The sequence below is a fragment of the Carassius carassius genome, chromosome 28 (genome assembly GCF_963082965.1).
Source record: "Carassius carassius chromosome 28, fCarCar2.1, whole genome shotgun sequence".
In the NCBI taxonomy this organism is placed as follows: domain Eukaryota; kingdom Metazoa; phylum Chordata; class Actinopteri; order Cypriniformes; family Cyprinidae; genus Carassius; species Carassius carassius.
This window is the reverse complement of record NC_081782.1, coordinates 28,342,138-28,357,760: the sequence shown is the minus strand read 5'-3', so window position 1 is coordinate 28,357,760 and position 15,623 is coordinate 28,342,138. Positions and strand designations below refer to the sequence as shown.

The 15,623-nt window shown below is 39.0% G+C and overlaps 1 protein-coding gene across 1 annotated transcript in view; it reads left to right on the top strand.

Annotated features, from left to right (window-relative positions):
- LOC132108264 (mastermind-like protein 2) overlaps window positions 1-15,623 on the top strand; it is an 84,475-nt gene that overhangs the window by 45,279 nt on the left and 23,573 nt on the right. The window contains exon 3 of the mRNA XM_059514944.1: window positions 136-1,395. Within this exon, the coding sequence (XP_059370927.1) occupies window positions 136-1,395 (1,260 nt within the window). The remainder of the gene's footprint in view (window positions 1-135; window positions 1,396-15,623) is intronic.

Here is a 15,623-nt window from a genome sequence, read left to right as displayed (position 1 = left end):
TTTGATCAGATCTGTAGAGCAGTAACCCTTTAACTGTCAATCAAACAGTCTGTTTGGACATTTTTTCACCTAACTTGTAAAACAATATGAGATCAGTAAAATGCCTCACTGACTTTACATTCTTTGCATTTTCAGCAGGGACTGAGGAGAAAGATTGAAGCGCAGTCTCCTGGATATACATCCAAACAGAATGGCCTCTCCTGTGGGGCGTCAGGGTCCGACTTCAAGCGCCTCCGCATGGAACCCAGCTCTTTTCGATCTGGTTGCTGTGCTTTGGCTTCAGGGCAGACCCAAAGATTGGTTGGCAATGCCACCCAAGGAAACATCCTTCGAAGAAAGGAAACCTTCATGATGCCTCACGGAATCAGCAGTGATTTATTCAACATAACTCTAAGGGATATGAAGAAGGAGCCAACTGAAGTTCAGACCTGTGGCCTGTCGTCCACGGATCCTGCCACAATGACATTTGATTTCAAAGATGAAGTAAGTGGACAGATTGACCCAGAGCTCCAGGATTTGTTCGATGAGCTCACCAAGACCGTGCCATCACTCAATGATCTAGAGCTGGAGAAGATGCTAAAGCAAGATGATGACTTTGGCCTAGATCTTGGTCGGCCCAGCTCAGCTGGTGCGGCTCCTCCTTGTATTCACTTGGATAAGCCGATCAAGACAGAGTACTCACCAGATTTTAGCCAGGCCACTGGAAGCTCTCCACAACTAAGACCAGCCTCTGCCGGACCTTCCTTCTCCATGGCCAACACAAATTTATCCACCTCACCTATCACTTCAGGACACCATGGTCAGGTACCGACTGGAGGTCCCTCTCTAGGTCGTCCAGCATGGCCTGAGATGTCACATGCTGAGCAGCTAAAGCAAATGGCCGCCAACCAACATCAGCCCAACTCTATGATCCACAACCATCAGCAGAGTCAAGCAGCAGGGGTTAGGAACTGGTCTACCGCCTTAGGTGTCCACCAAACTCCTGGCTCTTTCAGTCAGGAGACTCTTCCAGGTAATGTTTCTCTTTCTCAGCAGAGACTCAATGCTCAGAGTACTGGTCAGGCCAAAGGCATGTCCAACTGCTTTCTCAAACCCAATGAATTCAACCCATCCCATCACATGGACACGAAGGTTCTCAGCACTAAACCCCTGCTGCATTTCAGCCCTAAAGCACCACCTTCCACCATGAGCCAACAAATGCCCATCATGGCTGCTCCACCAAACAAAACAACCATGCAACAGCAGCCATCTACAGCAGGCCAGGGCATGCACTTTCAGAACTGCCAGCTGCCCATGCAGCCATCTGCCTGCCTTCAAACAAAGCCTTTAAGTCAAAGGCCTCCACTCAATCAACATGGTGCTGGAATCAGTTTCAAAATGGCACAGCAGAGACAGGTAAGACAATGTGTTTATGGTCCTCTTAACAGTTGCTGTTTGTCAAACTGTATGATGTGTTCCCAGTGAGATCTTGGGTAAAAGCCATAAGACACTGGGTCGCATTCCCTAATCATTGGAGGTGTAATTATTCACTTGTTTCCTTGAAGCATCGATTTACAAATCCTACTGATGCAATGCAATCTTAAAACATGGATTCTTCAATTGCAAATAAAAACATTTCGGTCAAGAATTATTGAATATTTTAAAATATATAAACATAATGGTCACTGACTATCACATGAACAAATGACAGCTCTTAGCTTTATAAATGTCTTTATAGTCTTGAATCAAATGATAATTGATAATTCATTGCATGGCGATTACCAATGAAAGAAAACACTTGCATTGTGTGAACACCTCACCACAATAAAGTTTTAAAAAGTTAGTTCACCCAAAAATTTGAATTCTGTCATTAATTACATGTTGTTCCAAACCAGTAAGACCTCCATTCTTCTTTGGAACACAAATAAAGATATTTTTATGAAATCTGACAAATTTCTGACCCTCCATAGACAGCAAGGGTACTACCAAGGTCAAGGCACAGTAACGTAGTAAAGAAGGACATCATAAAAATAGTCCATGTGACATCAGTGGTTCAACTGCAATTTTATGAAGCTACGATACAACTTTTTGTGCTCAAAGGAAACAAAAATAGCAACTTATTAAATTATTTAATTTAATAATAATTAAATAAATTAATTTAATAATTATTTAAATAATTACCTTTTTCTTTTTCGAAAAAACACATTAGGAGAAGCTTTTACATATTTCTACAAAATGCACTTAAAAAATACAAAAATCAATATTAGAATCAAATATAATTTTGAATCAGATTGAATCATTCTAAATGTACAAAAAATATTTCCTGAATTGAATCAAAAACCTGTGAACCATGCATCACATCTATTTGTCTACTTAAAGACTCGAAGCCCTACTAACGATGCATGCACAAATTTCTTCATAAAATCTGTGTACGGACATTTTCACATTTTCTTGATTCACCAATACATCTGCTTTAAATATAATTCTGAATTTGGTCATCCAAATAAAACCCACAAAAACAATATATATATATATTCTCAGAAAAAATCTTTATGGATCATCATACTATATATTATCTAAAAGTAACAAATATTTTGTAATCAGGTCGAGCATCTGGTCGAGAAAAAAAATAATAATTGTGATAAATAAAAGTTTGGTGCCGTTGTTAGTGAAAGAAACCCACTGTGTGACATTAACTGTCTTTTGTGTTAGACTGCATGATATATTAAGTCTTGAGTCCAATAATTAGCTTTGCTACATTTTTCATTTAACACTCTATCACATTTCAACTGTGCAGAGCAGGTTGTTCTTGACACAATGGAGTCGTGTCAAAACCACACACCCTGCTTTCTATCCATCTGTCTGTCTGTTGTGTTAGCCGTTAGCAGTCTGTGACTGCTTTAAACTCAATGGTGTTGCACTTTGCTGTAGGCCTGTTTTTCCTTTTGTTTTTCACAATTGTTGTTTGTGTCTAGGTGGGTGTGAGGTGCCTTGAATTTGTATATCCCCTCAAAGCAGTTCGACGGTAGTCCCGACTTGCTAGAGCATGGTGGATTAACATGCCAAACTTCTAATTTCTTCGCCTGTCACAGTAACTCGCCGTCAGGGCATAGATGCGCACAGCGGGATTTGCTAATTGGAGGTTGTTAGCTGCAAGGGACAAGTTGTGGAAAATGACAGTAATCTGCTTAGCCCAGTGCCGGAGGTAAACCACTGATTTGTTATGATTTGGGAGCTTTAGAACATCCCCCTTTTGGGTTTCATACAAACAGTATCTCTCGACTCTCTTTGTTGGAAACGATAAGGAGAACCACACAAAAGGAGTAGTCTTTAGGCTCTCCAGACGAGGGAGGGGAGCATGGAAAGACATGCTTGATTTTGACATAAAGATGTAGTTCAATCACATGAACATACAGCTCTTTTTGCAGCCATTGATGGGAAAGTTGTTAGTATTCTTTAAGGTCTTTTTTCAGTGGACCTACACAATAGGCTTGAACTGTTTGCATGTTTGTTTTCCAATGAGTTCAATGTTCTGCCATCTGAGCTGTTTTTTGCATATCAGAACTATGACTCCAGAGTCCAGAAACCTTAACATTGTTGGGGAAGCTATTCAAAAAGTGTAGGTAACTTGGCTATCAACTAGTCTAACAACTGACAGCTACTGTATCGCTGAGTAAGTATCTCCTTGTGAAAATAAATGCACTTAATTGTGTTTTATGTGCATTTTTTGTGTACTTCAAATCTTAACAAGTATGTTATAAATATAATGTAATGAACTACATGGCTACTTTTAGTAAAATTTTAAGTACAATTTCAAAAGTAAACTTTGTAGCGTTGAATTAAACCCTTTTTTATTTTTTTTCTTAAGTTTTATTTAGGCTTTTTTCACCTTTGTTTTGAAAGGACAGATCAGAGCTGAGAAAGATAGGGGGTGGGATCGGGATTCGGGAAAGATCGCCGGGTCGGGCAACAGCGATGTATGTCAGCGTGCTGTCCAAAAGACTATCAGCGCAGACTACTTTAAGGAGTTATCCTTCTATTAAAATTATGCTAACACAGTGGATTACTTCTATTTTAAGGTAATGTGCCTCAAAATCTACTTAAATATGTTTGTCTATGCAAAAATTTCACTCCAGACTAATTTGTGAATATTGTCGTTATAATGTTTAGCTAACATTTTAAAGGTATTTGTGTGCATACGTTATCAAAGTATTTTAACTGATCTGTGTTGCGCTGGCAAGATTAGTTCACGCGGCACTGTCCGTTCAGTAGCACTAGCAAACACATTCTCCTTGCACCGTTGAGTCAGTCACGCAGCTCAGTCCAAAAAGCCGCGCCAATGAGAGGTCAGCACGGCACAAGCTCTGTAACATTGCACTATTTCGTCCCATGGTCTGTATGTATTTTGTTCCCATATGTCTTGCTCTAAGTTATGTTGCTTGTACTGGATATTATTATATATGCTATGCTCTCTTCTGAAGACAGCGTAGGAATATGCAGCTCATTTACATTTAAAACAATACCAAGCAAAACAGCTCTTTTATAGTTATTTTTGACACACCCCAAAAATGGCATTTTCCAGATGTTATAATAAATTATCCATCAGGTATTTTAAGCTGAAACTTCACACATTCTGGGGACACCCAAGACCAATATATTAATTTAAAATATACTAATAATTAAGTAATTGTAAAAGTATAGTTACAGTTATGTTTAAATGCATGTCATACAGGTTTAATTATTTATTTATATTTATTCTGTACGAAGTACTCATTTTAATAGTATGTTAAATTAACTCCTTTTTCTAATTACCCTACAAGCTTATATTTTATGGTCACGCATTAAGGTCCAATTCTTGCTATAAAAAAAACATGTTAAATCTGTTATTGAGCACTTCTCCTTTGCCGAGATAATCCATCCACCTCACAGGTGTGGCATATCAAGATGCTGATTATTGCACAGGTGTGTCTTAAGCTGGCCACAATAAAAGGCCATTCTAAAATGTGAAGTTTTATCACACAGCACAATGCCACAGATGTCACAAGTTTTGAGTGAGCGTGCAGTTGGCATGCTGACTGCAGGAATGCTCGCCGCCCTCATCGGGGTCTCGACCTGACTGCAGTTCGTCGTCGTAACAGACTTGAGTGGGCAAATGCTCACATTCGATTGCGCCTGGCACTTTGGAGAGGTGTTCTCTTCACGGATGAATCCCGGTTTTCACTGTACAGGGCAGATGGCAGACAGCGTGTATGCGTCGTGTGGGTGAGCGGTTTGCTGATGTCAACGTTGTGGATCGAGTGGCCCATGGTGGCAGTGGGGTTATGGTATGGGCAGGCGTATATTATGAACAATGAACACAGGTGCACAGAGATACCTTGACAAGATCCTGAGGCCCATTGTTGTGCCATTCATCCACGACCATCACCTCATGTTGCAGCATGATAACGCACAGCCCCATGTTGCAAGGATCTTTACACAATTCCTGGAAGCTGAAAACATCCCAGTTCTTGCATGGCCAGCACTCACCGGACATGTCACCCATTGAGCATTTTTTGGGATTCTCTGGATCGGTGTATAGGACACCGTGTTCAGTTCCTGCCAATATTCAGCAATTTCACACAACCATTGAAGAGGAGTGGACCAACATCCCACAGGCCACAATCAACAACCTGATCAACTCTATGTGAAGGAGATGTGTTATATTGTAAAACTGCGTGAGTGGCCTTTTATTGAGGCCAGCCTAAGACACACCTGTGCAATAATAATGCGGTCTAATCAGCATCTTGATATGCCACACCTGTGAGGTGGATGGATTATCTCAGAAAAGGAGAAGTGCTCACTAACACAGATTTAGACAGATTTGTGAACAGTATTTAAGAGAAATAGGCGTTTTGTGTTCATAGAAAAAGTCTTATATCTTTGAGTTCAGCTCATGGAAAATGGGGGCAAAAACAAAAGTGTTTAGTTTATAATTTTGTTCAGTGTAATAGTGAGAACTGGTCCCTATTTTAGAGTGTAACCTATAAACAGTATACACCATGTTTTCATGATTGTGTTTTGACGTGGTAGAGTGGATTGGGATAGTAGAGAATTCAGCATTGATGGGGTTAAATATGCTGCACTAGTGGAAATGAAGCCAGAATGTCTGTTCCAACTGGGAGAAAAATAGGCAATGGACAGTCTTCCCACAGTGAACTGAATTAGTAATGCCATGGAAATAAAGGTTCCGAAATGGTGCCGTGATCCCACTGGAGCCCTCAAGAACTTTTGTTCAAGCTAAATTTTCTCCCACTGGGTGGAATACACAAAATGCATGTAAAGAGACCAGATTGTGGAGTATGTTTCTTGTTTCTTTGTTTTCACAGCCTGCTGATCAGTTGTCAGCCGGAGTATGGCAAACCGGGTATCTGCGTTATCACACACTGTTGAGTGGAAATCTATTTTATTGCATGTGAAGAAAAAAATTACTGCATGCACTACCTGAGACAAAACAAAAAAAAAAACTCAGACAAGTGTAATATATCACAATGAGAGACCTGCGTGCCCCAAAAACTTCAAGCAGCATCTGATACTTTCTGATTAAAGTGCTGTTACACTGACTAGTCAGTATCTGGAGAAGCTATTCAAGTATTTCTGGCTCTGAAGTGAGACTGCAGCTGTGCTCCAAAACCCAGTGAACTGCCTAGATACTCACTGCCTACATAGCAACCAACTATAAATGCATTAGACCGTAATGAAAGTCTGAATTAAAACACTTCTTACATAGGCTGCAATGCTGGGCATCACACAAAGAGCACTCCCTACAGGAGACTACTCACAGCTGATTTAAATGAAGCAAACAGTCCAATCCACAGTAAAAATTACTTCTATATTGTTAATAATATTTCAAGATGTACATTTTATTTAAAGATAAACATTAAATTTATCAATTCATCAAAATGTGAGAATTAATGATCCATCTGTTTTGTATTGCATTGCATTATGTTGTGAAACTACAGAGATCCTCTTACTAAAGCATATTATTGGGAGATCTAGACTGATGCATTTTATGTACATAGTCTGTTATACAGTTATAAGGATTTAATCAGTTTACATTAAAAGATTTACAAATCAGATTTTTTTTCCATTCTCGAGTATGAGCCCAACATTTTCTTATATCATGCTATATGAGCCATAAAATCTTGATGTATGAAATATGATTCTAGGTGTTTTTTTTTAAGTAATGTATTTTTGTTTGAGTATATTTTCCTATGTCACAGGTTTAGGGTTAGTGTTCATTTGTATCATCTACCAAGTAAAAATGTAGAAAAACCCACTTGATTTTTATTGTATCATTTACATGAGCAAGAAGGGATATTAGAGTTTGTGAGTTCTGTTCGTAGTTTCACTGAAGCTCTTCAGTGCTGTGAGTGGGAATGAGTTGGTTTGTGGGGGTTGGTGTAGAGTGCCAGGCTGTTGTAGCCACGCTACGAAGAGCGCATGTTTCCTGGGAAAATGATCTGAGGCCAAGTCCAGATGCCGGGCTGCTCCCTGGGGAGGGCGCCCTGCCTCCAGTCGGCAGGAAGTGCTGTGAGAGAGCAGCGGGGCCCAGGCCTGGAGTCCTTTCAACTGCTTGTAATGCTGGTGGAATGGGAGCCTAAATCACATCTCTCCTTTATGGAGTCGGCGGACACATGTGGTATTCATTTAATGATGCACTGGTGAAGAACGAGGAGTTAAAGAGAGATGGAAAACAGCTTTATGACACATCAGGATCACAAAGAGTGGATTACATAGACGGCCACACTAACGAGGCTTTAACTCCCCACATAACAAAGGGTTTGACTGAGGCAGCCGATTTCACTCAAATGTGAACACAATCTGGCTTTGTGGTCACAACTTATGAGAATGGTCTGAATTTCTCACGGTATCGCCTAGTGGAGAGACTTCAGATGTAATGAATAGACCTGAACAGAAGTGAATAACCTCTTTTTTCCGTACTTTCGTCACCACCAGAAAATTTTACAACAATACGACCCAAACTTTAACCATGATAGCATGTGTGGAATGTGATGAGGGTTGACGTTATTCAAATACGTGGCATTTTTCTTTGTGAGCCTTAGCACCACTCATGCTTTATGGTTCAGTAATGCCATGCTATTTTTTGGCCTATACACTGTCAAAAAGTGAATCATGGGACTTGTAATTTTCAAGGTGATAATTAAAAATAATGCGTAGATTCCATTAAAGAAATTGTGATTCACTGTTGTATAGAAAATCTTAAGGACTTTTTCCTAATAAAACCAAGAGATGTGTTTTTCTTTTCTTTTTTTTAAAGGAAACTTAAGCAGTTTTGGGGCTTGAATTGAGAAACTGATTTAACTGTTTAATGTTCAGTTATATTTGACATTTGAAAGAGTTTCTGTTACATAGAAGTTTCCATTGCACAGTGCAATCATTATTACCATTGTTCACAAGAGTAGAGCTTCTGGTTATGGATACTTCTTCTCTAAGACATTAAGCCTTGATCAACGTGCAGTAGCTTTGCTAGAGCTAGTGCAGTACTTTCCAGCATTTCTCAAGTATTTTCCTACTTGAGCTGATTGGCTGTATACAGTCTTTTAAATATATAAAATAAGTCTGAGTCAAATAGAAACAGATCTCACTCAAAATCACAGAATTTTGAGAATCAACTTAAAATAATTAACTCATTTCACTAATTATATTAAATTCATTGTGTCGTAGATTAATTTAGGAGATTTCACATGATTTATTCAGGTATATTCCATTAAAAAATCAAGCCTGAAAAACTACTCAAAAATATTAAGTGTAATATTGTTACCTTAATTTAAGTAAATAGCTTGTTCCATTTTTTATACAGTGTATCAATAAATGTAAAATTTAAAAGTAAATGAGCAAATCATACACAAATTGACCTAAGAGCCTTTTCTAATTCTTGTACATTAATTTCTGAATTTAAAATTAATTTAGATCTTTTTTGGGGGGTATAGAGTAAAAAAATATCAGGGTGATATGACTGTCTGATACCATAATGAAGAAAAAGCATGTTTAATGAAAACCTTAAGCAGTTTCTCATAATCATTATTCCTTTCTTCACAATATATTAGAAAAAAAAATGTGTCTGTCAGAGGTCATGTGATGTGACCAACACGGGGAAAAAAGGGAAATTATATCATATAAAGCTTGACTGTGTGTCAAGGTCAGTGCAGTAAGTCTCTTAAAATATCATTTTATTTGATCTTTAATGAAAAAGCAAGGTTAGTTTAGACTGTGAAAAAAATATATATCTTTATAAAAAATGTATTTTATTATTATTATTATTATTATTTTAAATTTTAACATTACAATTATACTGTCATGTGTTTGTCTCACCTTTTTTTGAGTTTATCAGCATTTTAATCCATCTTGTAGATAACCTGGGAATTAGGGTTCACTTAAAGTGGGAACTAAATGTCTTTTCCAACTTGAAATATACAGTCACGCATTGTTTATTACCCAATATCATGGACCATAAGCATCACTTGACCAGTTTGGGCTCCTCCTTAATGCATCCTGTAAATGTTGTCATACACTCTTAAAAATAAAGGTGCTTCATGATGCCACAGAAGAACCTTCTCTGTCTAAATAGTTTCATAAAGAACCTTTAATATCTGAAGGACCTTTATGTTTCATGTAGTGCGTTTCAAAGTATGTGTTTCACACTTTCAGCCTGTTTTTCTAAATTAGTAAAATGCAACTTTATAGGTGGAGTTGAATCATGTAGACAAGAGGTTAAGTAAAAAAATATTAAAATGCAATAGCGCATAAATATAGCAAAATGCTCCTCTTTATAATAATTTTTCTAGCTGACAGATGAGCTTATGGACACCGAATGGTTATCGAGGTGAATATTACATTGCAGTGTTTACAAGCTTAACACGTTTTCCGCAGTTTGAAACTGTTGTACTTTAGGCTCTCTGATCTTGTTAAGAAGCCATATTAGTAATGATTAAAAACGAGAATTTTTAACGATATTGCCAATATCCACACAGCAGGCAGCTTTACCTGGTGTAGTTTGTTCAAGTTGTACATGAAATAAACTCTGTTTAATAAGACTGTTTTTCTGCACTTTCTCTTCAAGTCTCCCATTATTTCTCTCTCACGTGCGCTGCTCAACTGAGGAGTGTGTTATGTGTTGTGTGCCAGCACTGCTGCCCGGAAGAGATGAGTACTCTTTGAAACTGTTTTCCTCTAAAACTTTGATATACATCGTTTCAGTTTAATGCGCGAACACTACAAAAGATCTGATTGCAAAACAATCAGGAAAAAGGGTATTACATGCAAATTTTGTGTAAACATGTAAATACATATAGGTCTAGTCACCAGTGTCGACCTCAGCAAAAACTTCACTCGCAATTTCATATATAAGGTCACAAATGCAACCATTTTAGTCGCAGTTTGTAGCCCTGCAACAGTTATTTTATTTCAAGCGACAACAAAAGTTTGTATGGTTCCAGTTTAAGGTTCAATTGATTCTAATAATATACCAGATACTAACATGCATACAAAGAAAAAAATTCTAAGAATATGTATTTTAGCTTTATTTTTATTTCTTGACCATGCTCACTCCTATTTGTCACCACTCACTCTGTACTGTACGTTATACACACACACACACACACACACACACACATATATATAATATATATATATAATATTATATTTGTATGCATAACACACACACACACACACACACACACACACACATATATATAATATATATATATATATAATATTATATTTGTATGCATAACTTATCTGGTAACAGTTGTTCAATGTCAAGCACTCTGACTTGATATTTACCTTGGGGGGAAATAAGTAATATAAATAGAGCATTAGCAATTGAACAGTAACACATTGTCAACCATTTACAATGCCATATTTGTAACCAACTTCATGTCCTCTTCAGAAGTGTTTTCTTATTGTCACATTCCTTTTTTAAATATTAAGTCTCAGGAAGAGATTAATCTTTGCATGGTGAAAAGAGCTTATCAGCAGTCCAGACAGGGCTCATTAATTATCAGACATCTCAGAGCTGATCCATCAGGGAATGAGGCATCTAGAGCGCCACTAAGAGAACACTTTCTAGAGATATGGTTTCTGTGTTACATGCTCTCGTATTACTGCTTCTCTGTGGTTCAACTGTGGAATTCCTCCCATGGTAGGGGCAGTTCTTTTAGTGTTTTCCTTTCTGGACCTATCGAGTGGGGCTTTAGAGGGAGTTTCTCTCCTAAAGACATCTGTTCTCAAATTAATAGCCTCGCGTAACACAGTTGGGTTTCAGTCAAATCCTTTCTTCCATGGGAAATGTTTTGTGTCAACACTGTGATTGACACTGTATACACAGTGTGTGTTTGGCCATCCAGGCTGACATGTTCTCAAACAGAGTTTGCTGAGGACAGAAGCCTACAGCCTCTGTTGTTTTGCAAGATTTGACACTCATGCGAGATCAGGGCGCTTTAGACGTTTCTCAACTTCAGGCTTGTTTAGAAGTACTTCACTTTACTAAACTATTTGACACGGAATTATTACTTTTAACTTTTGGATCAGTGCAAGGTCTTTCTCTTGCTGATGCTGATTACACTGTGTAAAAGTCTTGCGTTCCTACCAGAGCAGCTTGGAACGAATATGAATTTTACATGTTATGCAGCAACAGAGAAATGTCTTTTAAAATAGGCCTCATCTGACTCAACCACAGAAACATTTAGAAAATTGTCATCATTTGCTCCGCTTCATTTCATTCCAATCCTTATGACTCTCTTCCATAGAACATAAAAAATAAATATTGAGTAGAATTTCCAGCTGCTCTTTGTCTATGTTTTGAGAATAGACCATGATTCCATGTATTGACCAGCAAAGAAGAACCATAAATGTAGTCCATATTACTACAGCCCGACCAATATATTGTTTAGTTGATATTATTGGCTGATATGAGACTGTTGCCGATATATCGGTATATCGGGCTGCACATGTCGACCCGCCCCATACCTACTCTGATTGGTTCGATCATCTTTCATAGGCATACATGATAGGAAATTGCTCCGTTGTTAGTGTAGGATGGACTATGTTGTTTAAAAATCTAAAAACGTTGTGTAGTTTTAATAAGCCTTCATTATAATGCACAGAAGAAAAAAAACATTAACCTTTAACTCGCCATGTGCATGAAATTATTGTTTTGCTAAAATAAGCTGATCTTTAGGCTAACAGAAGAACTACTTTTAATAAATTAATTGGATTGTTTATCCACAGTGGGAGGATCAGGTTTTCAGATAGAAGAATTCTTCAGATAGAAGAATCAAAAGAAAATTTGATTTCATATCATGTATGAGAAAGGAAATGAAAATGATGTATCAGTATTGTTTTAATTTATATAGCATGACAAGACAATTATTGTTATATATAATTATCTGTCATGCAGTTGAAAAATTACACCGCAATAGAGTGCACGTGTACAGAGCGCCGTCATCCGAGGATGGTCCCCAATCTGAGGATGAGGATGGCCTTTGTGGAGTGGACACTGGTGAAAAATTTATCTCCGTTCCCGACCGGTTCCCAGGAGTTTATCGCCAGTGCCACTCCCGACCCAGTGCCCAGCCCACCATCTCCACAATGCGTGGAGCGCATGCCTGAGCCCGCCGTGACCGATGAGCCATCGCTAGAGAAAGTGACAAAGCTGAGGATCGTCATGGAGCCAGAGGCCATGACGTCAGTCCATGTTTGTGAGCCGGCAATATGAATCAGAATCAGAATGAGCTTTATTGCCAGGAATGTTTACACATATGAGGAATTTGTTTTCATGACAGAAGCTCCGCAGTGCAACAGAATGACAGCGACAGAACAAAAAACACAGAATAAAATAATAAAAAATACAAATAAGTAGGTAAGGAATGACAATATACAAATTGACTATTGTATGGAAGGTATATTACAATAAGCAGTTATGTATGTACAGGTATATTATGTGCAAAAATGTAAGTATGCTAAGTATGTGTGTTGATAAATAATAGTATGTGTATATAAATATAAATAGTGTAGTGTGTTCAGTTATTATTAAGTGTTCATTAGATGGATTGCCTGAGGGAAGAAACTGTTCCTGTGTCTGGTCGTTCTGGTGTTCAGTGCTCTGTGGCGTCGACCAGAGGGCAACAGATCAAAGAGGGAGTGTGCTGGATGTGAGGGGTCCAGAGTGATTTTGCCAGCCCTTTTGCTCACTCTGGAAAAGTACAACTCTTTAATAGAAGGGAGGATTGTACCAATGATTTGCTCAGTAGTCCGGACCACCCTCTGCAGTTTTCTGAGGTCAGATTTAGAAGCTGAGCTGAACCAGACAGTTACTTAAGTGCAGAGGATGGATTCAATGATGGTGGAGTAGAAGTGTTTCAGCAGCTCTTGTGGCAGGTTAAACTATCACAGCTGGCGAAGGAAGTACAACCTCTGCTGGGCCTTTTTCACAATGGAGTCAATGTGAATGTCCCACTTCAGGTCCTGAGAGATAGTGGTGCCCAGGAACCTGAATGACTCCACTGCAGTCACAGTGCTGTTCATTATGGTGAGTGGGGGGAGAGCAGGGGGGTTTCTTCCGAAGTCCACTATCATCTCCACTGTTTTGAGCATGTTAAGCTCCAGGTTGTAAGCAGACTCGTCACCATCCTGAATGAGGCCAATGAGTGTGGTGTTGTCTGCAAACTTCAGGAGCTTGACAGAGGGGTCCTTAGACATGCAATCGTTAGTATACAGGGAGAAGAGCAGTGGGGAGAGAACACAGCCCTGGGGAGCTCCGGTGCTGATTGTACGGGTGCTGGATGTGTATTTTCCCAGCCTCACTAGCTGCTGCCTGTCTGTCAGGAAGCTGTTGATCCACTGACAGACGGAGGTGGGCACAGAGAGCTGAGTTAGTTTGGGCAGGAGAAGGTTTGAAATTATAGTGTTAAAGTCCGAGCTGAAGTCCACAAACAGGATCCTCTCATAAGTCCCCGGTCTAGGTGTTGCAGAACATAATGCAGTCTAATGTTTACTGCATCGTCCACAGACCTGTTTGCTCTGTAGGCAAACTGAAGAGGAACGAAAACCAGCAGTTCAATTCCAGGCTGCAGCAAAGTCAGTTTGTGCAGAAGAATCATCTGTTTCTTGTGGTCTTGTCCTGGTGGTCATCTGAGACGAGGTCCTTACAGGGGATCTGTATCTGGGGCTCTAGTTGTCCTGGTCTCCGCTGTCTTTTAGGGCTGTAGAGGTCCTTTCTAGGTGCCAATCCACCATCTGGTCTGGATACGTACTGGATCCGGGTGACTGCAGTGACCCTCTGATCTTGATACAGACTATATCTGGTGGCTATGGTGACCTCGGAATAAGAGAAAAACAGACTAATATTAGCGTAGATGCCATTCTTCTAATGATGTAGCAAGTACATGGGGTGTTATGGGAAGTGTTCCCGGTTCCGGTTTACCTAATAAATGCAGCCTAAAAATACTTTTAACGGATTTGGATATTAAAAGCATATTAGTATGTTATGTGTAAGCAAGGTTAAAGAGATGGGTCTTTAATCTAGATTTAAACTGCAAGAGTGTGTCTGCCTCCTGAACAATGTTAGGTAGGTTATTCCAGAGTTTAGGTGCCAAATAGGAAAAGGATCTGCCGCCCGCAGTTGATTTCGATATTCTAGGTATTATCAAATTGCCTGAGTTTTGAGAACGTAGCGGACGTAGAGGATTATAATGTAAAAGGAGCTCATTCAAATACTGAGATGCTAAACCATTCAGGGCTTTATAAGTAATAAGCAATATTTTAAAATCTATACGATGTTTGATAGGGAGCCAGTGCAGTGTTGACAGGACCGGGCTAATATGGTAATACTTCCTGGTTCTAGTAAGAACTCTTGCTGCTGCATTTTGGACTAGCTGTAGTTTGTTTACTAAGCGTGCAGAACAACCACCCAATAAAGCATTACAATAATCTAACCTTGAGATCATTAATGCATGGGTTAACATTTCTGCATTTGACATTGAGAGCATAGGCCGTAATTTAGATATATTTTTGAGATGGAAAAATGCAGTTTTACCAATGCTAGAAACGTGGCTTTCTAAGGAAAGATTGCTATCAAATAGCACACCTAGGTTCCTAACTGATGACAGTGTTCTATTTTAATACATGCAGAGTTTTTAGGCCCTATGGTTAACACCTCTGTTTTTTCAGAATTTAGCAGTAAGAAATTACTTGTCATCCAGTTTTTTATATCGACTATGCATTCCATTAGTTTTTCAAATTGGTGTGTTTCACCGGGCCGTGAAGAAATATAGAGCTGAGCAGGGCTTGACATTAAAACCCGCCAAATGCAGGTGGATTTTGCTCATGGCGGGTAACACAGTGACTCCAACTAGCCACTTTGGCAGGTTGAATAATTGCCAGTGTGTGAGTTGGAGGCTAAGTATAAGTTTAGCGCAGAGATATTTTCACTCGCAAACACTCTGACTGAGGGCTTCAGAGTTTCACTCTCTGTCAAGCGATCTGTGATTATTGCTCAGTTCATCTCAATGGATACGCAGCGCACCTGTATTTGATGTACCGTAAACTCTAGTGTGAAGGTGCACAAATTGCAGTCGCTTTCTCTC